General features: G+C 37.8%; 1 protein-coding gene across 1 annotated transcript; it reads left to right on the forward strand.

The window, feature by feature from the left end:
• Positions 1-3,534: 3,534 nt before the first annotated feature.
• On the forward strand, positions 3,535-23,784 carry LOC118263144 (phytanoyl-CoA dioxygenase domain-containing protein 1 homolog). The gene is made up of 6 exons (XM_035574957.2): positions 3,535-3,691; positions 19,979-20,125; positions 21,028-21,144; positions 21,643-21,793; positions 22,064-22,309; positions 22,753-23,784. The coding sequence occupies exons 1-6, from the start codon at positions 3,665-3,667 to the stop codon at positions 22,938-22,940; spliced, it is 876 nt and encodes a 291-aa protein (XP_035430850.1). The 5' UTR covers positions 3,535-3,664; the 3' UTR covers positions 22,941-23,784.
• The last annotated feature ends 3,028 nt before the right edge of the window (positions 23,785-26,812 follow it).

A 26,812-nucleotide genomic window follows, 5' to 3' on the forward strand; every position in this document is an offset into this window, starting at 1 on the left:
AAAACAAGAGTCTGTTATTCCGTGAATGATAAAAATTAATTAGATCATCGTCAAGAATAATATCGGTACCTACTGTAAACAGTCTCTTTCGAAGTTCATACAAGTTGAAATTAATGTTATTATCTCAGAGCGTGTGGCAATGAAAATATTGACCAAATGACAGGTCAATGGTCCCTGTTGTATCGTACGAGGGTAATGTATTCATATGAAACATTAAAATCGTCATCTTTACTGTATTAAAAGTATGTGTGGAGTGTGGAGATTCTCTCGCACTGAAACTATTGGCGTGAGCTGAGCCGCTTAGCTGTCGGCTAGTTTTATCTATCTGTAGATTTAATTTTGGACACATTTTGTTTGGACTTTTTTTTCGATTTTTAATAATCGATCTCAATTTAAAATCTTTAGTTTAATATCCCTATTTATATGTAGATTTGCTTAGTAGTGATACAATTTTGACACATTTTGTATGGACTGTCGATTTCAATAACCAGTCCCAATCAAAAATCTTTAGTTTGCAAATGATAAAAGCAATTAGCAAAAGGATAGTAGTTATTTACTAAAATGTGAGTGTGTGATAGCTACAAAATGACTTAACAAATACGAATTAAATAACCTAATGTAACCTAAAAAACGCTTTGTTAATTTTATCAAACACATAAATTGACTTTCAAGAAAAATACATAACATAACATTGATACATAGGTATGTACTTAAAACAGCTTTTGCATTTATGAATAAGCCTGTCTTTGTAAGTACAGCGCTGTATGCGCTCTTAAGTTCTTATCAATCATCTTATTTAACCCGGAAACGCGAATAAAGGGTGCTCTGTCTAAATATGCGTCAGAAACAGTGCAGGGTTAACAGTAAACAGAAAGGTAGCCTACACACTGGTGTATGCTAATAGGCCTCCTAACTATCCACAAAACTTATTCCTACTTTCCAACCACCTGACAAAGTATTTCCACAAGAAAAACATACCAGAATAATGCTCTGTTGTGACGTGAAAGAAAAACTAACAAACAAATACACTTTCACATTGTAATATTTAAGTAATAAACATCACACCACCATATACTTACTTATGTAAGAGGTAAGTAAATACGAGTAGGTACTTTAGTTTCAATAAATATTTAAAACACGGAATACAGAAGTTTCTGTATTTCATGATTTAAAACTGACAGTAAAATGTCAAGTCAAAATTCTTCATTTCAAAAATAAATAAATAGACCAGGAGGCTTTCAAACTAAATATTATAATATAAAAAATAACAGTCTGTTTGGCAATCCTCTAGTGAAGATACTTGCTCGTTCCTAAGTATAGATTCCTATAAAGTAGAACGAGCAAGAAACTCCATAGGTATATACAATACTCTTTTTTAATCAGGTTCACAATACAATTCTTGTTTACATTGTCATTCAAAGGAAGGTCGATGGGGACTGTCTGATTCTTAGCTGCTGGGTAAAGTCACCCCTATGTTCCGTCTATACATGGCTTTGAGGGTGAGAGAAACACAGTAGCCGTAGCAGAGAAAAGTTCAATCTAGAATAATAATTCAAGACATTAGAGTGCAAATACCTATATCACGAAGGTTTTCAAATTAATGATGTAAACAAACAATAATAAACAGTACTCACCTGCTTTTATAATTCTTTCTCACAAAAACGACACGGTCCGTTTATCAGCACCAGATCACCTGATCGCAGGCTTTTCTATGTACACAAAGCAGCACCCACGACATCTACAAAATAAACAGTAGCATTTTCCGGAACTAAATTGTGACAGAAGAAAATTGTAGCCACATACATTTTTAAAATTTACCAACGTTGAATGACATTTTATTGTTTTTGATGCAAACATATATTGGAAATCTCTAGCTTTTTGGAAATCTAAGCTAATAAGTAAAACCGTCTTAATAATGCAATACTAATTGAAAATAGTTTTATTAACGTTCTACCGTGAGTTTTAACTCCGATCTGCCTGTAAAGTGGTAAAAGCTGCGACGAATACTGGCAATACTGAGATCGGAATGTGAAATTGTGTATTGATCGATGGGAAAACACAGGGCCGGCGCATTAATGTTCGGTATGCGGGGAAGGGTGCCCGGTATTCTGGGGCCCAGGGCCGCTAACGAAAAACATTTAGTTCTCTATAAGTTAGTAGTTCTCTAATAGTTGTATGTGTTTGTGATATTTCTGAGGTTCCAAATATCCTTTAAGCTACAGTGTCTGTTATTGAGTAGACCGTAAATATATTCGTATTGATATTTATGATCGATCGGACTTTGAAAAACCTACCTATTAAAGAAAAGCAGAAGGTTATGATTAGATTCGTAAATATCTTTTAATGTTTTGGTAAAACACTGATATTTTAGGAAAGGAGCAAACGTTGGTATGTTGCTACAACGCGTTATTTGCTAGTTTATTTTCTACAGGCGTTACATGTTGACTGTTAACCAATTTCTTGCTGTTTTCATTAAATGATCAGTACTGGATTTGGGTCACAATATACAGAGAGCAACAATACTTATAGTAATTTTATTTGTACTTACCAATGACACTATAATTATACATATTATGAGTTGTAAAAAGATAAATAAAGATGAACGATGATTTTTTTTTTCATTTTTATTCGCTTAGTGTCCATGTGGTAATTTAATATTATGTATAATATTAGACACGTATTTTATACACCAACGATAACGTAGCGTGGTTTTCTAAAACTCCTTAACTTTAATTCTATGAGAGTTGTCTAGTTTTCTTTTTTCATTTTTATGTTGGTATTTAGTCAAAACAAAAAATAATTGTCCAATATATTTTGTTTTATTTAACTACCGTTACTAAATAGACGTTTATTTTTCAAACCCTGTCATCATCCCTATTATTAGTTGGTGATATACTTTCTTTCTTTTGGCCTTTTCCCAACTAGCGTGGTATCGGAGTATACTAGCAATGAGTTTAAAGCTTGGACCAATAAATGTTAAATTTTTGGTCTCATTTTTAAGACCATATTGTAATTTTTGTACTTTGTAGTCAGATCCTTAAGGCCTATTTTACAATGTCTATTTCAAATGGGAACATTTTTATGTACATTCAATGCAAAACGTTTTAAATCTATAGGTACCAGTCAACAGCAACATAATCAGACATTCTGAAACATACCCTGAATGTTATTTATCTACATAAAGAAGAAACTATGTTTCATAAATCAACATTCATCGATGAGACATGCATAAGTTTTGCACAAATAACTAAAATCATATTACCAAAGCAACTAAATGACTCAGTCGGGCCCTATAATGGCACGCACTATCACCCCAAAAGGAATGCAGTGTACTTTTTTCATAACGAACATATGACAAAAACTGTCGGCAATGCGAACCCCGCACTGCAGTCGCCAGCGCATCATAACGCGTCACAGTTCCCAGTGAGTAACATACACCGCTGGCTTTAAATGAGTGTTTAGTCATCACTGCGGTATGTAACGCGCGTTGTATCAGTATTTTCGTTTGTGACGTAGGATATGGGTGGGCGCGGGACGTACATTGCTTGTTTGAGGTTGTTTGTGTAGACGAGTTTGCTCGACTCCCGGCTCGGGCAGTTGTCAGTCGCTCGGCGCAGGAGACGCACCTACGTGTTTGTGTAACTTCGTTCTACACGCAGCCAACATGACTAGCAACAAAATATGGCAAAAGGTATTCAAATATTTATTTAATTTTCTTACTGCTATTTTCTATTTTATTTTATTTATCGTGTCTATTTCTAGTTTATTTCGCTTGGCTATCTGTTAGTAGAGAAACGAATATTACTAAGTACAAACTTTAGCTGCTGTTTACCGAACGGTATTTGGTTGATTTATTCTTATTACATATTTTATTACGTTATCGTTATTTGTGTGACATAATGTACCTATTGTAATATCATATGTAAGTACCTATGTTTCTATATACACGTGGTTATAATATGATATTCTTAATTCTTCATTGAACAAATGCGAATTAAACGTTGGTCGATTTTTATTGGACAACATATTTATTTTGATAGTATTAAGTGTCTGTTAATTAATATTCGTGTTTAGTGAGTAAATATTGTTGCGTAGTACCATAGAAGGCCAAAGTAGACTCGTTATAACATCGATATATTGATTCTTTGTAACCGGCTTTACTTTGCCACAAATGAACTATGCATAATGTGTATTGTTAGCTTTCTATCTCTAATTAGTATCATTTGTAAACATTGTTATGGTAAACATAATTAGTTAGTTAGTTAGTCTGTTAGGTTAACCTCGGTTTATGTTATCAGTTTCAAAGTTAAGGACTGATGTGAATTCTCATAAAGATTTCGAAGCTCTATGCTGACTAAGCTACACTAAAAAAGATACTTACCTAAATGTTTTTCATGACAGGGACTATTACTAATACGATACTGACCTATGTTTGAAGGTCTCTTATTGGTCTATTGGCAGTGTATAGGGTCAGGAATGGGAAAGACAATAAAAGTTATAAAACTTTTTGTTTTGTTAAAATGTTTTCAGAATTAACTTATTTACTGTAGATCTATACTGAGCATAAGGCTTCATTGTTTTGTTGTTCGTTGACTGAAGTTACAGTGATTGAATATGTGGCTAATGTGGCCAGTGATGGACTTAATATACAGATAACACGGTGGCCCCGTAGCAAATCCTAATAAGAGGCCCTCGATCAGACATGACTAAATATGTAGTTAACTAAATAGTTTTTGAAGGGTTATTTCGACCAACTTTTAACTCTGAGGATGTTATTTGGATTTGAAACGGAGACCCACGTGGTACACAAATTTGTAGACAACTATAATGTATGTTAGGTAACTTTAGGTTTACGAAGCATGTTAGTCTGCAAGTACAAGAGCTAGCAAATGCAATGAAAGGTTGAGTAACGATACGATGCATTGTATCGGTTTTGGAAGTGGTATGTACCAAGCTCGTATTATTATAAATAGCATCAATTGTTTATTTTATCTAAATTCAGTTTCAGTGGAATAATACGACGTGTAGGTGTATAAATGTTAACAATACCACGACTATTGGAGCTAGTTTGGACAAATAGTTTTGTTACTAGCAAGTAACAATGGTATAAGTAAGCATGTTTTAGGGAATTGAGAGTGCAGTTCCCTAAGTAAAGGAGGATCCAAAGAGACAATCACCACGCCGGAACCATGCGTGGTGATTGTGTCTGGTGGGCTTTCTGCCCAACAGCTGTTCCTTAGGGTTTTCTATCCATGTTTATTGGCAAAACTTTACATGTGCGATGTAGCATATATGACGTCATCTGTTAATTTGTTCGTCGATCGTCTATGTGCCACTTCTGTCATCTGTCACTTGTCATGTGTCGCCACAATAGTATGTAGATAGGTAGAGATTTCTATCTACAGATTGAAAGGAAGCTAATTAGAGTCAGACAGGCAGATTAAGAAAAAGTTAAGATACAATACAAATACAACTTTATACCCTGTTCCATTCATAGACAATGACCATAATTATTTGTCTATCTCTCATGATGATCAACTTAACACTACGGTAATTAATTTAAGCAAAGTTTTTCTAGTTTGATGTTTACCATGAAGCAAGTACAAAGAGGAGATAACCATAATGTGATTGTCCACCTTGACGTAAAAGAACGGCTTTGCCTAATAATATTATAAGTAAATAGATTTGAACAAGTTATAAGCGCTCAGAAACAGGCACATTCAAAAGTGGACAATTGGCAACGTTTTTGTAGTATGGGATTGCTAGATAGTAAACAGAGAGGGGTGGTAACGTCTCACGCTCGACGTAAAGCGCTCACGCATTATGTTAAAGGGAAATGCAGTAATGAAATCTCCTCTTTGTATTTGCTTCATGGTGCCTACCTAGGTAATGCATGGGCACAATTTGAACATGCTGCCTCTTTGGCCGAGCGAGCGGTCGCAAATACACAATTTTTATTCCGATTTTTACTGCTATTGGTACAGAACTCATTAAATCCGACTTCTACTTGACCGATTAGTTTTACATAAGATGTAAACAAAGGCGTCTCCGTCACGTATTTCGTCAAAGAGTGTCATCATTCGAATTCAACCTAAAATGTTTATATTTTGGGAACTTTTCTCACGAATCTCTGTTTGGTTGTGTATGTGTATATACATACACACGTATGTATGTTTGTATGTGAGTAATCCCTAACCGATGGCTAGCCAACACATAGTGTCGTGGGCAGAGCTGAGTCTAACGCTAATAATAATTTATCCTGTACGTTGCACACGTTAGTTATAATCTAGGTGAATATTGAGAAATATTATGAAACTAATACTAAAATCTCTTTGGAAAATCTAGAATAAATTATCTAGAATCTCTTAGTCATAGGTAGCGCAGATTGCTTATGTCAGTAGACTCAGTCTCAGGTGCATGTGGGTGCAAGACTCATAAACACTACTCTACTTTTAAATGAGCTTTTTTTAAAAGGGGAAAATCATCCAATGCCTTCTCCCACCTTGGGCAGGGAGTGTCAGCCTGACACTGTCAGACTCTTACTGATTAAAAATCGTCCGTTCGTACTCCTGCTATTCGAGCCGGAGCCTCGGTAAACTCGCTAGGTAGTTAGCAGGTCCGGATCAGACATCAACCCTATTGGGCACCATCTGTGGTGGTCTGACGGCTCGTGACGCGAACTACCCTTGCTTGCCATTCGCATATAACAAGAACGTAACTTCTAATTTAAAACTTGATCATTAAATTATCATTTACTACCAAGCAAGATGGTAATGGTTAATGCCATATCATCGTAAACTCTATGACCATGCTTAGTAAGACCAATGTAGTGAGGTATAAAATGAAAACGTCAGTTAAACGATGTTAACAATAAAATATTAATTAATGATAAGAAACGTACATTTCTTCGTAAGAAATATCGTATAAATACCAAAAGGAATTAATAAGCTATTAAGATAATTGATGATACGTAAGACATCGGGCTAGTATGCTATGAGTTAAACTAGTTAACTCATTGCCATTATTGTTAAAACTAATTTAGCTACTGGTATAATATCTCGAGTGTTTCGTTGGCCCAGTGATTGCAAGTGCGAGTGCTGGGTAAGGAGTCTCGGGTTCGATTCTCGCACCGGGCTATGTACTGCTGGGTTATATTCGGTATTTAGAAAATCCTTCAGGAGAAGTACGGAGTCTGGAATTAACTAAAAATCACTGTTTAATCACGTAAATTAATTCAGAAAAGCACTACAAGTTTCGAATCACAGGGGGACTTTTCATCATGAACAGCGTGCGCAAACGCGGCGATGTTGCACAGCCTACCCAGTAGTCGCGTGGTTAGAATAAAATTGTGCCGGGCAATAGGCTCACCCACTATTTTATGGGCCCGATGCTCAAAGTGCAAAGCTCGATGAAATCCTTTTCAAAATAATTCGACAACAATTTAAAAACAAAGACATTCTTTGTTCAAATAAAGTACCTAAGTGTGGAAAACACGAAGCATATTCTTTTCGACGGCCAGTAAAACATTCAGTTATAAAAAAACCAAGGTGCTTTTTTTTTTTTTTTTTTTTGTAAACATAACCAAGTGTTTTAGCCAATGACTCATGTTGCAATGTAATCTAGATTTTTCTTACGTGACGTCATCCACAGCGTTCCCTTGAGCACTTTATCCTTTAACAAATATGGTCACGTCTCAACACAAGCTCTTAATATAGTTTGTGAACAAATTAAAACAATCTGCTGATTGGCTAACTGTAATTGAGAAGTTATTTTAGAACTTCGTAATCTATTTATAGACTAGGATAAATTTTATTATGCAGATGCCGATAAAATAATAAAAATGTGCTTTTCCACCAGGGATGTGCTATGTAGCTATGCTATGAAGATGTAATAGCTAAGCTGTGAAGCTATGTTACTGTATCCACAGATACTAAGCTATGTAGCTGTGTGAGTAAGATGTGTGAAGAAGATGCTCGGCTCGACCTTGCGAATAGTAGGGAAGCCGTCCATATCACACATCCAATGACTTCTCTCGCTTTGGGTGAGGCAAGAGGGAGCGTCAAACTCTTACTGACTGAAAACCATTTGGTTTCTTCTCCTGCTTTTAGCCGAAGCCTCGGTAACCTTTTACGTTGTTCGGAGCTCCGCATCGGACATCAGCCCTACAGGGCCCCATTTGTGGTGGTCTGGCTCTTTGAGGCGCACACGGAATGGACGCGTCGCAGAGGCACGGGTCTGGTTCTGGTCGGGCGGCGAGTTACCCTTGCTCGCCGTCCGCAGACTCGCACTTTCGGTGGCCGGAGATCGTCACGCGATCCCCTACGCTCGGAGTGTCTTCTACGGCGGCTGGGACGTGAGAAGGATCGTTCCCTCACGCGTTCCGCCTCCTTCTTACCTAGCATGACTGCTTCGCAGAAGGAGGAGGCGGCGTCCTATTCCGCCTGGTTCCGCACGATACCCTGAACCAGAGCAGGACCTTCACCGATCACATCCCTAAGGTCATAGCGGTGCTCAGCCCATGCAGGGCGCAACCGCTACTGTATGCTCCACCGCGTCCTCCGAATGGTCCTCGCAATGAAGACACCCGGTGTCCTCCCGCGGAATCCAAAACAGGTACCTACCGAAAGTTCCGTGTACAGTAAGCACCTGCGACAGGCGGTAGGTGAGGATGCCGTGACACCACTCTAGCCACTTTTCAAAGAGGGGGCTTATCGTTGCTATAACAGCGAGCTCAAGCGTGCAACAACGCTTGCATTGTGTTTCACCATGTGAATGATGTTACTGGAGGCGGTTCAAAGAGCTGAATTTGTTATTACCTCATCACCATACCGATTTATGATATCTTTTTAATTTTTTCCATGGAAATTAAAACATAATCTCATCGTAGTTTAGCTGTTGATAATTAATTAATAGTAATTCAAGGCAGATGCAATTTTATAATTCATCATCCTAGTAATTTCTTACATCAGGTTAATATAAGACATGCCTGTTGACATTCAGATCTACCAGCGACTGTAATTGCTTAATGACGGTCAGACAAGAAGCCAGCACTAATTACACGGCGCCCGTAACATCACGACAGCTGTCTTCAGTTTTGAGTTCAGTTAATTAATTATTATCCTAGCAGCTTTGGGCAAAACAAAATACTGTTTTATGTTTTTTATAATAACTATCGTGAGACATACTACATTAACTAAAAATGACGGTTTGCTCGAGTAAATCAATGGAGAAAAACTCTACTAGTTTCGAGTCACAGAGGGGCTTTTAATCACGAGTAGCGTGCGCAGGCGCGACGTCGCGCACGCTGCTATTTTCTCCCCACAGGTAACCTCACACACACAACGAAACACAACACTAGCGTTGTTTCACGCCGGTTTTTTTTGGGTCCATTGTATCACTCTGGTCGAGCTACCCTATTCGTGCCGAAGCATTGCTCAGCAAAACATTTTTTGTTTACATACAAAAATATAATAAGACCATTGCGTTTTTGGGGTGAATGCACGCGTTTTGAATAAATAGCTTTTCGGCGTATAAATATTTTGCGAGGCGGGAAAGGTGATGCGTTGTATATTTTGGTTTTCGTGAAAGCTGATGCGTTTTTCTTTAGAATTGTGCACAACAAAGCTGAGCAACGAAACTATGAGGTAGGTAGATAGGACAAGAACTGGTGAATTAAGTATATAATGTTACTTAGGTAACTTAAAACGCCTTAATCTTTTTTTTTATCTTTTGTCATTTTGCACTGCGATATTTTTTTCATGTATTGGACCTAAGTATTTATGCGAATGCATGAAAATACCTATCGTATAGTATACACACACAATAGAAAACTCAATTGGAACATCTGGAGATCACACCGAGGATCTGCTGTGCGATAGTTGTTTCGAATATACTCTATTATCTATTTATATCTCTTATTATACTGCTACATATTTTATGGTCTACCTGTTTTACTACGTTTGATAAACTTAATTACTTAGTACTTAATTAGTTACACGTAACGTGGGCAGACCTCCCACTAGGTGAACCGACGACATCGTCAGAGTCGCGGGGAGCCAGTGGATGCAGGTGGCTTGTCGCTCTACGAGGATGACTAAGGGTCAACAGTGGACGTCTCTCGGATGATGATGATTACCTATTCAAAAATATGGTGTATCTATCAAGAATTGGAAAGCAGACTCTTAAATCACCGCTCTCCCTCTTTCTCTATCTGCTGGACAAAGGACTCTCATCAGACGATAAGAAATGAACGTTAATCCATTAGCCAATGTAATAATTTATTCAATAATTTTGCGAATGTGTTGTTTCTTATAATTGATCCTTTCGCACTGACATAAAAACAAAAGCAGCTCTGCATTTGGTAAATAATGTACCTCGTATTCACATTTATCTTTATTAAAGTGGGTTCTATCAAAGTGAAGATAGTTTCTTTTTATGCAAATCGTGCTCAATTCCAGACTATCCTATCACTCTAATATAATTGTAAAAGTTTGTTTGTCCGTCAACCACGCTGAAACTACTGAACGGGTTTTGATGTACGGTATGTGCTGACTTGGGCGATAGGATACTTTTATTTTTATACGACAACCGAAACGAGACCGCAGACAGAAGGTAGTTTTAAATAATATTAAAAACCGACCACAGAAAACCAAAATACCGCCTAAAAACCGCAAATTGAACCCTACAACTGCATAACAAGTTTCCTTGAGAAAATTGTTGACAGCAGTTAAATTAAAAGCCAGTTAACCAGTCATTTAAGTGTCATTTTAATGTAATGTGAAATTAAGTGTTTCCGCTCATACAGGGTGAACAAAAAGTTAGTACCTAGGTAATTTCATTAATTTTACATACACTTGGCCAATGCAGCTGTTTAATAGTTCATTGTGTACATAAATACTTTTTATTGTGCAATTTAAATTTTCACTTTTATTTTTATGGTACATTATAGCGGTCACCTGCTTTTAGTACCAATTTAGAACATTTCATGTCTTTTTGTTTTAAGTGGGGAAATTATCCAATGACTTCTTAGGTCTTGGGCGAGCCGAGAAGGAGTGTCAGGCTCTTACTGACTAAAAATCACCTCGTTCCTACTCCTGCTTTTCGAGCCGAAGTAATGATAAACCCGCTAGGTAGTCCGCAGCTTGGGCTCGCTTTAATAGCAGCGGTAAGTCCCTCTTTGAGCAGTGGCTTGAGAAGCATCACGGCGTCCTCACCTACCGCCTGACGCAGGTGCTTACCGGACACGGAACTTTCGGTAGGTACCTGTTTCGGGTTCGGCGGGAGGAAACGCCTGGGTGTCATCATTGCGAGAACCACCCGGAGGACACGGTGGAGCATACATTAGCGGTGTGCCCTGCATGGGCCGAGCACCGCCGTGTCCTTAGGGATGTGATCGGCGATAGTGACCTCTCGCGTCCGGCTCTGGTTCAGGCCATGGTGCGGAACGAGGGGGAATGGGACGCCGTCTCCTCCTTCTACGAAGCAGTCATGCTAGCCAAGGAAGAGGCGGAGCGCGTGGGAGAACGATCCTCCTCACCCCCCAGCCGCCGCAGAAGACACTCCGGGCGTCGGGGATCACATGACGATCTCCGGCCACCGTAAGTGCGGGTCTGCGGCCGGCGAGTAAGGGTAGCTCGCCGCCCAGATCCCGATCCGTGCGTACCGCGCGCCCCCAAAGAGCCGGACCACCAAGGATGGGGCCCAGTAGTTCCTATGCATAATCCAAAGCTGCGGACTACCTAGCGGTTTTACCAGGGCTCCGGCTCGACAAGCAGGATTAGGAACATTCCCTGACATTCCCTCTCGCCTCGCCCTGGCGAGAGAAGAGACTGGAAAATCTGGGAAGATGGGGGACCCTTAAAAAAAAAAAGGAACATCTTAATTAATATTGGCAGACGTGCTCCACCGTAGGCCGCATCATCACTTACCATCAGGTGAGATAGCGGCCAAACGTCGACCCATTAAATGTAAAAAAAATAAAAAAAATACGCTGTAACGTTTATCGAACTAAAATTTAATTACCATTTAAAATAACAAATACACTTAAATAGATTACAAATTATTACTGAAAAATAATTTTCAAGAGCTCTACGGTTTTGCCGACATTCGACGCGGCCACAGTCCTCTTTTCCATAATGACAGACGTCACCCGTCACCTGTTTCCGCAACTCTGTTCTTCAGTTACGTGCCAACTCTTCAAAAAAGGTTGCAATACAAAGGACTCTAGAATCAATCTCCTATACCGCCCTACTCATCTGGAGCTGCGGACTATCTGGAGCTGCGGACTACCTAGCGGGTTTACCGAGGCTCCGGCTTGACAGGCAGGAGTAGGAACGGGGTGGTTTTTAGTCAGTAAAAGTCTGACACTCCCTCTCACCTCGCCCAAGGTGGAAGAAGTCATTGGATGATTCTGCCATACTCAGAGTTATTTAACAATTACTCAACCCAGCCCTTAGCAATTGTCTTCGATACTAAGGAATAGTTTAAGTAATCATTAAATGTCTCTGAGTGCGGTAGTTAATCAAATTAATTAATTCTCTATCTCCCGTTAAGTATAATATGTTCTACTCAAAAAGCACTGAGCGGATTTGAATGGAATTTGACACAGAGATATATTATAAAGTACTATTTATATAACACTAGCGATCCGTCCCAGCTTCGCATTGGTGCAATGGTGATATATTTTGCCTATATTATACGTATAAAACTTCCAATTGAATCATTCTGTCTATTAAAAAAAACCGCAACAAAATCCATTCCGTAGTTTTAAAGATTTAAGCATACAAAGGGACATAGGGACAGAGAAAACGACTTTGTTTAATACTATGTAGTGACAAAAGCCAGTACTACCATTTACTAGTTTCTTATATACTTACTACGAAATGTTGTATTTATTTGGTGTCGGAACCCAAGGCCCTCCGCGTCGCGATATTGAAATAAGCTGCCGAAAATAGCTTCACCACGTGGGGGCGGCCGACAACGCGACTTGCGTGTGCGCATCTCTCCAACACAAACATAAACATCACAATTATTGTTTTTTATGGCAACACGAATGGTCGTCGTATTGTATTCTTAAAGACCTAGTGATCTCTTTTATTGTATTATTTTTATGAATTTTAACTATAATTTAATTATCAGTCGTTTTAACACTTTCATTTAAGTTAAAAGTATTTTTATAATTAGATTTAGATTTCAGGTATGATATGATATATGGTTCATATGAAAGAAAGAAAGCAAGAAAAACAGTTTATTTGCACCGATTACAAAAATAATAAACATAAATAATTGATAAAATAAAACTATACAATAAAGTATATAATATATGTATGGTTTTAATTATAAAAAAAAAATACTGACACTTTTTCACTTACCTGTAAATGTGTGACCACAAATGTATTAAAAACACTGAAATATTTAGCAAGATTAGACTACGAAAACATCGGCGGAATAATTGTATTATAACTTTCGTGAGAAATATTAAATTAATTATTATTTTATTGGCTTACTCACTTAACTATTTGACGAGGAACTCGACTAGTTACAAGCCATGCTAGAGGCTCATATTCATGAGCAGCATTCCGCAACACACGACGCGGCGATTGTCGCGCTGCTACATCGGCAAATTACCGGGGCTTCGGCTCAAAGTAGTAGAAGGAACGGTTTATAGTCAGTAAGAGTTTGACAGTCCCTCTCGCCTCGCCCAAGGAGGGAGAAGTCATTGGATTATTTTCACCCCAAAAAAAATGAGTTGAATGAGTTTGACACTCCCTCTCGCCTCACCCAAGGAGGGAGAAATAACTATTGACTTTTCCACTCAAAAAAATAATTATTAGTTGAATTTAAAATATAATAAGCTTGAGAAAAGTCAAGACAACTGATGTCATAAAATAAATAACTCAAAGTAAATAACCGACTAAATGATTCATTTATCTTTTTATTCATAGCTATGTGAAGTGGGGTAATTAAAAAAAAAATGTAAACAATTCTGCCGATTGAAAGAAAAAATTTCGTTTCAATAAATTAATCTGTCATTCTCAAACAATCCAATAAAAATAAGGATGATAATAAGCTACCACGATGCTTAATAACGCGGGAGAATAATGATTTGTTAAATAAAAGTTAAAGTTTTTTGAAAAATTATTCAGTAGCTTAAGAAGATAATATTAATTCTAAAGCAGTGACTTCGTGGCGACGTCTGTTAGTAATTATGAAAGTGGAATGCCAGCCAGAGACCATATTTCAGTCAGAACCACTATGTCTGCCTGATTTACGGTCTATTACCATCGATGTACCTGGACAGGCGCCTAAAATAAGTCTGTACTTCTCGATACAACCAACAACTATAATAGAGATGATGACTGGGTCAAAAATACATTATTACAACTTTTCAATACAATAAAATATAGTAAAAAATAATCACACACTCATTCATAAATTTGATGAACGACTTATATTCGATTTTTTTCTAGCTAAATTTCTAGAAATAAATCTGCTATTTGACGTCAAAAACGTATAACGTCATAATATAGTATTTCATACAAAGTTCATACAAAATATCGTTTTTGACGTTTCGAAAAAAGTATTGAATTTGACTAGTAGGAAACTAGCATATTCTTCAAAGAGATTGGCCGGTAACAATCACAATGAACGGCTTCTATGATTTATTTTTACTTCTTTTTAGGGTTCCGTAGCCAAATGACAAAACACAGAACCCTTATAGATTCGTCATGTCTGTCTGTTAGTCCGTCCGTCCGTCCGTATGTCACAGCCATTTATTTCCGAAACAGTTGGGCCTACACAGTTGAAACTTTGTAGGTTGATGCATTCTAGTAACCGCTATTCGAATTTCGAATAAAAATTAATAACTGAATTGATTCAAAAAATAGTTTTTCAGCTAACCTATCCATGATGACAGGATAGGAATTTAAAGACACATTAAGGTTCCTTAAACCATTTTTCGTCAAAATCAATCATGCTTCCAAATTGTAAAATCCCCCTTCTAACTTTTAAAATAAGAGAGTGAGAAAACTAAAATACTATAAGCTGTAGATTTTAATGGATACTTTCAACGAAAAGTAATTTGAACGAGATGTCATTATTCGTTTTTGAGAAATTTTAATATCGTCGTTCATACAAACACTATATAAACCGCTAAACCGGTTTTGTGGGAGATTGTCTTAAATAAATGTTGTATTTCTTTTATAATAATAAATAAATAAATAAACAAAATAATAAAATTATTTTATAAATATTAATTTTTAAATTTAATAAGTTTAAATAATATTAAGTTATATGTTATGCTAAGTGTGGGAGAGCCATGCTTCGGCATATTCATCGAGAGAGGTCGTAAGTGTCATTGTACCATTATTGTAGTTCCCCCTACGCACGTAAAACAACGGTTAATTGGTCAGTAAACTAAAAACTAAACAAGTCAGGGAAACTACAAAAACCGTAAATGTGCCAATATATTACTAGGTGTGCGATATATTACCTACTAGTCTTGCCATAAATATTGTAATAAAGAATGACGTATGAGTAATCTTCATACCGTATTTAGTTCCTTCAGGGTCTATTTGTAATTTACATGAGAAAATAAATAAAACTTACTTCTAAAAGTCTATCATTGTAATGCCAATCTAAACATATTGCGACAAATAATAACAAACTCCAGTTCAATTTTAGTTATTATTTTCTAACTAGATGGCGTTGTACGGTTCTGCTGAATCGCGCTATGGTTTCGTTCACTCTACGGTATAAGTATCGCGCTACAACCCTCAACTTTAATGCTCTTTGAACCGCGACATTGAATTTTTGGAACGAACTGACTGCAGAGATGCATGTCAGTTCTAATAAACTATACAAAATGCTTATAAGACCTTTCCAGAGTCTAAGCCTACAATTTGACGGCTGAAAATGGCATCATTTTAGTAATATAATGCTTATAATATAAAAACTATTGAACCACACAGATCAAATTTTTATGTGACCAATTGGCGGCTATTTAACTTTAACAAAAAAAGAATCACGCATATCTGTCCACAAACCTCGGTGTACCTGATTTTTTTTTTTGAGGGGGAAAATCATCCAATGACTTTTCTCGCCTTGGGCGAGGCGAGAGGGAGTGTCAGACTCTTACTGACTAAAAACCACCCCGTTCCTTCTCCTGCCTTTCGAGCCGGAGCCCCGGTAAACCCGCTAGGTAGTCCGCAGCTCCGGATCAGGCATCAGCCCTACTGGGCCCCATCTGTGGTGCCGCACGTACGGGTCTGGTTCTGGTCGGGCGGCGAACTACCCTTGCTCGCCGTCTGCAGGCCCGCACTTACGGTGGCCGGAGATCGTCGCGCGATCCGACGCCCTGAGTGTCTCTCGCGACAGTTGGGGCGTAAGGGGGTTCGTTCCCTGACGCGCCTCGCCTCCTTCTTAGCTAGCATGATTGCTTCGCAGAAGGAGGAGACGGCATCCCAGTCCCCCTCGCTCCGCACCATGGCTTGTACCAATGCCGGACGCGAGAGGTCGCCGTCGCCGACTACATCCCTGAGGACACGGCGGTGCTCAGCCCATGCAGGGCACAGCGCCACCGTATGTTCCACTGTGTCCTCCGGACGGTCCTCGCAGTGATGACACCCGGGCGTTTCCTCCCGAAACAGGAACCTGCCGAAACTTCCATGTCCGGTAAGCACCTGCGTCAGGCGGTAGGTGAGGACGCCGTGGCGTCTCTCAAGCCACTCCTCAAAGAGGGGACTTATCGCTGCAATGACAGCGAGCCCAGCCCTTGGTTGCGACAGTCGTTGCTGCCATTCCGCCGTGAGATCGCGCCGGAGCTCGTCCCGCCAAACACTAATCTGGCGCGGCAGCGGAGTTTCGCCCCGGCGACGCGCGTCGGCGCACAAACAGAAGACGCGCGCAAGCACCTTCGCCTCCAAATCCCACGGCGGTAATCCGGCACGGCGTACCTGATACGGTAGTTTCTTACTAGTCAAAGTCAATACTTTTATCCAAATGACAATTTTCTATGAATTTTGTAGGAGATCGCAACTTATGACGTCATTTTTTTTGCGTCATATAGTGTACTTACTTCTCTAAAATTTGCTGGAAAAATTAAATAAACAAGAATATCGTTAAATTAATCAATGAAATTACGATTATTTTGGGATATTTTATTATATTAAAGTGTTAAAATAATTTATTTTCGACCTAGGAAACTATCCAATTGACGTACCTACGGTCCTACATACATACGTAAAAATGTAATATTTTAAAAATGTAAAATGTAAGTTTTTATTATTTGCCAGCGTCTCCGCTGGCAAATAATAAAAACTAATTTCTAGAAGTAATTTTTTCTAATTCCAATCTAAAAAACAGCAATCAAATTTCAGCAAATAATAACTAAATAACTAAACTCCAGTACATACATACATACATATCGTCACGCCTTTATTCCCCGAAGGGGTAGGCAGAGGTGCACATTATGGAACGTAATGCCACTGTGTACACCCACTGTTCACTATTTATATTTTTAAGTCCCATGTAACAGGTGGTGAGCCTAGTAAACTCCAGTATAATTTTAGTTATTATTTTCTAACTAGATGGCGTTGTGGGTACGATTTCGCTGAATCGACTTACTTCTCTAAAATTTGCTGGAAAAATTAAATAAACAAGAATATCGTTAAATTAATCAATGAAATTACGATTATTTTGGGATATTTTATTATATTGAAGTGATAAAATAATTTATTTTCGACCTAGGAAACTATCCAATTGATGTATTACAGACCTACATATATAAAAAGAGACACCGGCCGAATTGAGAACCTCCTCCTTTTTGGGAAATCGGTTAAAAATAATAAAACTAATTTCTTGAAGTATTTTTTTCTAATGCCAATCTAAAAAACAGCAATAAAATTTCAGCAAATAATAACAAACTCCATAACAATTTTAGTTACTATTTTCTAACTAGATGGCGTTGTACAGTTTCTAACAAAAGCTGAATCGCGCTATGGTTTCGTTCACGCTCCCGTATAAGGATCGCCGCGCTACTACCCTCAACTTTAATGGTCTTTGATGACTCCGCGACATTTAATTTTTGGAACGAACTGACTGCAGGGATGCATGTCAGTTCTAATAAACTATACAAAATGCATAAAGGGCTTTTCAGAGTCTTAATAACGTATGTTATTACGTATTGAAACGATATGAAAATTACGCCATACTTTTTGTCAGTCAGTATCAGAATAACCTAGTATTATATCTACAGTTAATATTGCATAGTACGTACATATACAGGGAGGAAGAAGTATTTTATTGGGTGTCAGATATAAGAAAATGACATGTTTTTAAATAATTATTATATTTTTGTTTTTATTACAGACAGATTAAAGTTTGTTAAAAAATATTTGTCTTTAGCATTATGCAATATGCTTGCGTAAGGAGAGTACAATACTACCCATATAAGCTTGGTCAGGAATATAGTTAATTAAATTGCATTTTACTGCATGTGTTTATATATTATACGATCTTTTGTTTCATCTTGGAAGGAAAATGAGAATACAAAACTTCTATCAGCGAATTAGTATAGGAAACATATTAAAGAATTGTAGTTTTTAGTTATCTTCATAACATTTTAAAAATACGTTTACGTCTATAGGTACTTTTCCCTAACATTTATTATAATTAGATTAAAAAACACATTTGACAGAATTTTATAAATAACTTTACTTCAGTCTTCAGTAAATAGTTAAATAGTAATTTCACAAATAGGATAACTATTACTTTAGTCTTAAGAAAATAGGCACCTGCTTAAATATTTCGTAATTTTTAATAGCAAAATATGTATAGAACTAAACTACTTTTTAGGGTTCCGTAGCCAAATGGCAAAAACGGAACCTTTATAGATTCGTCATGTCTGTCTGTCCGTCCGTCCGTACGTCACAGTCATCTATATCCGAAACTGTTGGGCCTACATACTTGAAACTTTGTAGGTTGGTGTATTCTGGTAACCGCAATTCGAATTTTGAATAAAAATTTATAAATTAAAAAATAATGGGAGGCACTCCATACATTTAACTGACAAAAGTTTTTTTTTCAGCAAACCGTGGTGGTTATCTTTGGATAAAGCTTTAAAAAAGAAATTTTTTTTAGAAACTTTTGAGCTTACATAGTTGAAACTTTGTAGGTTGATGTATTGTAGTAAACGTAATTCGAATTTTGAATAAAAAAATATAAATAAAGGGGACCCTCCACACTAGGTATTTGTATCGGACAAATACCTAAAGATCTATCTAGATATGCTGTAGATTTCAATGGAAACTTTCAACGAAAATTGGTTTGGACGAGATGTCATCATAAGTTTTTAAGAAATAAAACATTTTCAAAAAACGCATAATACAACTTTGTCGTTCATACAAACACTATGTAAAACCAAGTTATTTTTTTCACTACCATACTTTTTATATTATGTCATCTACTTACTGCTACGGAACACTCCATGGGCGAGTCCGACTCGCACTTGGCCGATTTTAAGAGTGGGTACTCTTACCCCTGAATGCACTTTCGGTTTCGGTCGTAGTTTCAACACGTTTATCGCCGAAAACATAACTAAATCGAAACTCGTATTTTTGCCGAAACTCAATCAAAAACGAAACCGTAACTGAAAATTCAGTCTAACCGCCGCACTCGAGAGTTATTTAATGATAACTTAAACTATTCCTTAGTAACGATTTTGTTCCGAAAACAATTGATAAGGATTGGGTTAAGTAACCATTAAATCATAGTCATTTAGTACAGCACGGTAGTAAATCTTTCAATCCACCCAAAAAGGGGGCTGGTATACTTAAGCTAATGACAGCCCTGAACCCACCAGCTAAGCAGTTTGGAGAATAATAAGATAATTATATCTTATGTAGAGGAGGTCCGTAGTTCAACAGTGGATTTTCGTGGGCTCTTGATATTGAAATTAATTGTCTATCATTTAATGTTTCAGATGCAAGAGGATGGGTACGTGGTATTAGAAGATTTCCTGTCCCCATCCGAATGTGACGAGATGGTGGCAGCCGGGACAGAATTCACAAAGAACTTACCTCCTAAAGAACAACGGATAATTTTCTCTACTGTCGACTCCGAAAAGAAGGTACGTAAATGTATTTAGTTGTTTTTTTTATGGAACACGTAAACGAGCAGACTTATCACCTGATGGTAAGCAATCGTCGCAGCCCATGGACACTTGAAACACCAGAGGCGTTACAAGGGCATTGCCACCGTTTTGGGTTAGGAATTTAAGGGTTGTGAGGAATCGGGGATTGGGAAGGGGGGAGTTGGGCATCCGGTAACCTCACTCACACAACGAAATACAACGTAAGCGTTGTTTCACGTCGGTTTTCGGTGAGGCCGTGGTATCCGGTGGAGGCGGCCCATTCGTGCTGAAGCATGGCTCTCCCACACACACACACACTCTCTCACACACACAGTAGTTAATCATTACAAACTCTGCTAGCAATAATGGTTGTACATCTTTAAATTGAACTCTCCATTTTCTTAATTCATTTAAGGATTTTCAGAATTCCCCCTTGGCTTTCCTATGTCCGAATATACCATACAACATTAAACATTTAACCTTTTCAAACGAGACGCGAATATGACAAAAGTTTAATCATAATTTAAGTATGTACAATAGTGGTCACTTTCGCCTGACCACCAAACCACCAAGTTAAAGTTTGCTTGTACCTGATGAGATAGAGTTTCTAACTCCGCAAATCGCGGTGGTGGACGTTGCCCCGCTGGCGCAGGTAGCTGAACAACATCAAACGCACTACTAACTGAAAGATACACGGGTTGCGTCACTAAGCTGCGTCGTTATCACTTTTCTATTTAATGAGACATTCATGGAGTATGGCTTAATGTTTTTGCTGGGTACAAGCAATTAAACTTTAAAATGATCAAGCAGATTTGTCCTCCATTGCACATGTTTCAATCAAATCAAATATTCATCATCATCACCTTGCAATTCTAACATTCCATCCACTTTCGTTGCAGCAACTACAAGACGAGTATTTCCTGAATAGCAACGATAGCATCAGTTATTTCTTCGAAGCATCTGCAGTTGGGCCTGATGGAGAACTGACTGTAGACCCCAGCATATCTCTAAACAAGGTAAGTCAGAATAATAAGTCTTTTTTTAAGGGCTGAAAGTCATCCAATGACTTCTCCTGCCTTGGGTGAGGTGAGAAGGAATGTCAGACTCTTACTGACTAAAAACCACCCCGATCCAACTCTTGCTTTCCGAAACGGATCCCCGGTAAACCCGCTGGGTAGTCTGCAGCTCCGGATACCTGTAGTAGTCTACTGCGTAGATTACACAGAAGAGAGAAATACCACTGTTTTGTGGTAGATTACTAAATTCTATATTTATAGTTATATGTATGTGTCTCTCTTCTAAGGAAAGAACTAGATAATCTCAAAAAGCTTTTATTAAGGCCATAGATCTTATTAAATGTTGAATAGTTAGCTGAAAAGGTCTCCATTATCATGATGACGTTCTTTTCACTTGCTTACCAATTTTTATTCAGGTAGGATCTGTCAGGAAAATATACTCAGTAAGTTTCATCAGACGTAGGTCTTCCTAATTAGTGGTATTCGTTCTGGTTCCAGGTCGGTCACGCGTTGCACTACCAGCATCCAATCTTCAGATGCTACACGTATTGTGACCGCGTGAAGGAAGTTGCCAAAGCTCTGGGCTTCAAGGAGCCGGCGGTGGTGCAGTCCATGTACATCTACAAGAACCCTGGTGTTGGAGGCGAAGGTAGGATCTTATGTTCTTTGCATATCTCAATTTGTATTTGTAGAACGTTCAATTGTTTTTAGAATGTTACTTTGAAATGGCTGGACGAATTTTGACGGGAATATTATTTTTAAGTAGCTGATGTACTAAGGAGTAACTTAGGGTACTAAATATTTTAAACTAATTTCAATGTCCCAAATTCTATCGGAAGTCATAATTCTACGCAGACGAAGTCGCAAGCAACAGCTCGCAACTGATAAAATAATTATCTTACAATTCTTTCCGTTTCAGTAACTGCACACCAAGACATCACATACCTACACACCGCTCCCATCCCACCAGTGGGTTTCTGGATAGCCCTGGAAGACGCTACAGTACAAAATGGATGTCTCTGGATAGTCCCTGGGTCCCACAAGTCTGGGGTCCATAGAAGACTTACAAGGAACTTTGACAAAGACAGTAAAGACAAACTGATATACGATAGTCCAGCTCCATTCTACCCTCAGTCTAGATTTACTGCAGTTCCAGTTAGTAAAGGTAAGCGTTGGCGTTGACGCCTTTAAAGCTATTTTGAGACCGGTATGCAATGTGCGCGCCAATAGGGTGGTCTATTCTACAATGGGCGGAATCGACGATACTATGAGCTCTAACTGCAGCTAGGCTAGCTAACCTGTTATTGGTCGACATTATTTTCACAACCAATGACATAGCGGACCGCGATCGAGCAAACTTCGAATATTTCGAATTGAACATTACAAAATAGTCTAGCTGATCAGCGATATTTTTTTCGAGAAGTCGAGACCGTCTCGTAGTTTATATGGATAAGTTGAGTTAGCAATAAGAGATAAAGTAAGTTTAGTAGAAGTATACAAAAAAGTAAAACTTTTGCAGATTCTTTGGAGTAAGGCTTTATTTGGTGACTTTTAGGGGTTTGACCAGGTTCTGGAGCAGTATTATAGAATAGACAAATAATGTTTCAGGTACCTGCATTGTCCTCCACGGTAACGTGGTGCACAGGAGTGCGCACAACCACTCCAGCAACGGGCGGCCCGCGTACACGTTCCACATCGTGGAGAAGCAGGACAACCAGTACTCCGCGGACAACTGGCTGCAGGAGGGGGAGCGCGCGCCCTTCTCCAACCTCTACACCACCTCGCAGCTCATATAGATAGATCACTCGCACCATCGACTATGTCTCTAGATAACGTGAAAGTTTTCTGGCTTTTACCTTATTTTTTGATGGTTTTTAATTACGTAATTTAATAATAATAAGTAATTAAGATTTTGATAATGAAATGTAATTAAAATAAGGATTATTGCGAAAATTACATACATTTACATAAGTGCTGTCAATTTAAACTATTTTCATCGACATTTGGAAAAGTAAATTGATACTGTACATATTTACTTTGTACCCGCTGCGCACGAGCACAGCTTACGGTACCTATTATAATGTTTAAAATTATTCACAAGTCGTGTCAAGTACCTGTATGGGCATTAGTAATTGTACCTAGGGCCTAATAGGTAGTAATAGTTACCATACTATGACCCTCATGTTAGTAGATACCTTTATAAGTACAAAACTTAAAAATGAGTCGCTAAATTTAATATATGTTTGTTTTATAACGTGTCGTGAGACATATTAAATTAATTACATTGTACGGCTTATTTACATAACGTCGACGAGGTAACGCGATTAGTTTCAAGCCATGCCAGGGGCCCGTAGCGTGAGCTTTATCGCGTGACATGAAGTCTATGACTCCCGGGTTCCTGGAGTGATTTATCTACCTACCTATATTTAAAAAATAAATGTATATCTGCAATAGTACTAAAATAAATATTCAAAAATTGTGTTTGTGATGTCACTCATATTTTTATACATTGATGATTATATTATATTATATTTTTATAATACGTCTCAATATTTTTATGTAATATTTTTTGTGATAATGACATACATAAATACTTATTGTACGCCATATTTTTTGACAAAATTACAATAATTACGATGATTTGATTTTTTTATTATATTGTGGTCATTTTACTTATGTATAAAGCTAGTTTTATTAATACATACATATAGGTAATTGGACGCATGTATCTTCCAACCAGGCGATCAAGAATCTGGAAGTTATTGGGGGATGCCTATGTTCAGCAGTGGAACATGGCCTTTTTTGAGGTGGGATATCATCCAATGACTTCTCCCGCCTTGGGCGAGGCGAGAGGGAGTGTCAGACTGTTACTGACTAATGGCTAGTATCCAAGTCCGATTGTGGATATGATGATAGTGACTGAGTCGTTAAGTAAAGCGGTCGCAAGGTTGGCTGTTGAACTAGAGTTTGGCTCTCGGAAACTAGGTATTATTAAGCTTATTCCGATTTCTTATTTTACTTGCGTCATAGTGTTTTATTTATTTACTTTTTTTGAAAGGTGTAAATCATAAAAATGACTTCTCCCGCCTTGGGTTAGGCGAGAGGGAGCGTCAGACTCTTACTGACTAAAAACCACCCCTTGCCTTCTCCTGCTTTGAGTCGGAGTCCCGGTAACCTGTTATGTTGTCCTCTGCTCCGGAGCATCATAGTCTGGAAACATGCCCGGTTTATGGCATAAGACTCATACATAACTATTGAACATTGGGAGTTTTCACAGCTTAAACTATTACAATAGGTATATTTCCACATGAGAATAGGTACTTAATATATGAATTTAATATATTGTGTATGTTAAAGTAATATTTTATATCGCATAATTGGTGCAGACACAGCGGCAAGACGTTTTTATTGAAATTGTCGTTACCTAAGTATCTATGGACAAAAGTTATGACCTTATAGAATATTTGGGTCCATTTTGACGAGAAAATAAAGTTATTATTTTAATAAAACATATTTTTTTCGACGCTGGAAATGAAATGTGAAATAGGAGTCTGAAATTTTGCATAGAGTACAGAAATGGGCTAGTAAATCACCTGCTGACCCTTTTTCGGAAAAAGAAGCGTGATATTACGTTTTATTTTGGTTATAAATTTTTGATTGCTTATATCTCGGAAACTACTTGTTGGATTTCAAAAATTCTTTTTTTAAATGATAGCCACACTCTTTCAGAACGAGACTGAGTATTAAACATCACGCTATGGTGCCTAGGAACTGCGCAGAACTGGCAAAACTGGGAAAGGGTATTTTTTTTTTAAATCTGGAGAAATTTGGAATATTTTGTTAAAAACCTTATTTATCTAGGTTCCTATGTCAAATTTGATCCCTAAAAATGCAAAAAGTTAATGAAATTAAGCACTATTAAAAAAAGTACATGTTGAAATAACACCTTATTTACTTCAAGTAAGCATGTATTATATCGTTAAACATCGATTCGTGATGTTATCACCATTATTTACGGAGTTAATATGTAACGTTAATTATCAAAAAAGTGCATTGTTGCGACATCTATCCACATTCGTAAGAAACCAAAAAGTTGAAAAAAGTGCCATCTATGACACAAAAATCGTAACATAATTCAACGCCATCTATGATGTTAATCGTCAAACATTAGCAGCAGTGTCATCTGTGAATAACAGCATGCATTATCACAATACAAAATACAAATTTTAGTCGGTGCCGGCTTGTGATGCAAAGCGATACGATAGCTTAATTGGTTCCGTCTAATATGAATAGATGTCCCACGAATGCACTTTTTTGATAATTCACAGTATGATGATGGTCAAAACATCATGAATTGATGGTTGTTGATAATATACGTGCTTACTTGTAATAAATAAGGTATTACCTCGAAAAGTACATTTTTCAAAAAGTGGTTGTTTTCATTGATTTATTGCATTTGGCACACGAACTAATGGTTACAAAATATACCTTAAATTTCCTTATTTCTCCAGTTTTTAATAAAATTCCTCTCCCCAGTCTGCGCTGTTCCTGAGTGCCGTAGCGTGATGTTTAATACTTAGTCACATTCTTAAAGAGTATGGCTATCATATAGAAAAGGATTTTTGAAATCCAACAAGTAGTTTCTGAGGTAAAAGCAATAAAAATTTTAAACCAAAATAAAAGGTAACATCACGCTTGTTTTTCGGAAAAAGGGTCAGCAGGTGATATACTAGTCTATTTCTGTCCCCTATGCAAAATGCAGGAGTGCACCATATTTAAATAAAACTCCCAATGTTCAAATGAGTCTAATGTTATACATACGTTACCATAAACCAGGTATAATATTTAAATTATAGCGTATTCCTTTTTAAAAGGTGAGAGAGTTTCCTTTAGTGTTGCGGGTGTCCATGGGCGGCGCTGATCACTTAACATCAGGCGATAAGTATGGTCATTTGCCCCCTTACCCATGAAAAAAAAAATATATGAGACTCAGGTTGCAAGACTGCAAGACGGCGCGCTGGCAGCGCACTTACCACCTTTTTGTTTGTGTCCGTTTCGACTGCTCGGCCACTATGTCGTAGAAAAAAAAACTTATGTCAGCATTTCGAAGGAATTTGTAAAAGATGAACAGTGAAAACCGCAAATTCGAAGAGTCAATAATCAGAAAGTTATGTGGGTTTAACCGTGGCCGCGCAGTCCGCATGAATTCAACTGCGCGGCCACCAGTTCTCTTAAACGGAGCGTTGTAAAAGTCTAATTCCTTTTGCTAATCACTGACAGGATTTCGAAGAAAATGTAGATCATAAAAATAATGCCCTACTGTCTGTAGTTCACGACCTACATCACTCCAAAGTTTGGCCGCGCAGTCCGCACAAAGCGAACCGCGCGGCCACCAGTTCTCTTAAACGGAGCGTTGTAAAAGTCTAAGTTTTTTTGCTAATCACTGATAGGATTTCGAAGAAAAAATACATTGTAAAAATATAGCTCCAAAGTTTGGACTTCTCGTTCCACAACACTCACGTAATGGCGAACCGCGCGGCTACGTGTTTCTTAAAGTGGAGCTTAAACGGAGCTTGGTACAGGTGTCTTTATTTTTGCTAATCACTGATACGATTTCGAAGAATTTGTAAACATCATGAATGAAGTTCTAATGTTTGAAAATCGCGAG

Source organism: Spodoptera frugiperda, chromosome 25 (genome assembly GCF_023101765.2).
Source record: "Spodoptera frugiperda isolate SF20-4 chromosome 25, AGI-APGP_CSIRO_Sfru_2.0, whole genome shotgun sequence".
Taxonomy (NCBI): domain Eukaryota; kingdom Metazoa; phylum Arthropoda; class Insecta; order Lepidoptera; family Noctuidae; genus Spodoptera; species Spodoptera frugiperda.

Bases quoted from the DNA above. Each gene is read 5' to 3' on its own strand.
- LOC118263144 (XM_035574957.2), top strand. From the start codon at position 3,665: ATGACTAGCAACAAAATATGGCAAAAG. The intron at 3,692-19,978 runs GTATTCAAATAT...TTAATGTTTCAG, and splicing joins GCAACAAAATATGGCAAAAG to ATGCAAGAGGATGGGTACGT. The intron at 21,794-22,063 runs GTAGGATCTTAT...TTTCCGTTTCAG, and splicing joins CCCTGGTGTTGGAGGCGAAG to TAACTGCACACCAAGACATC.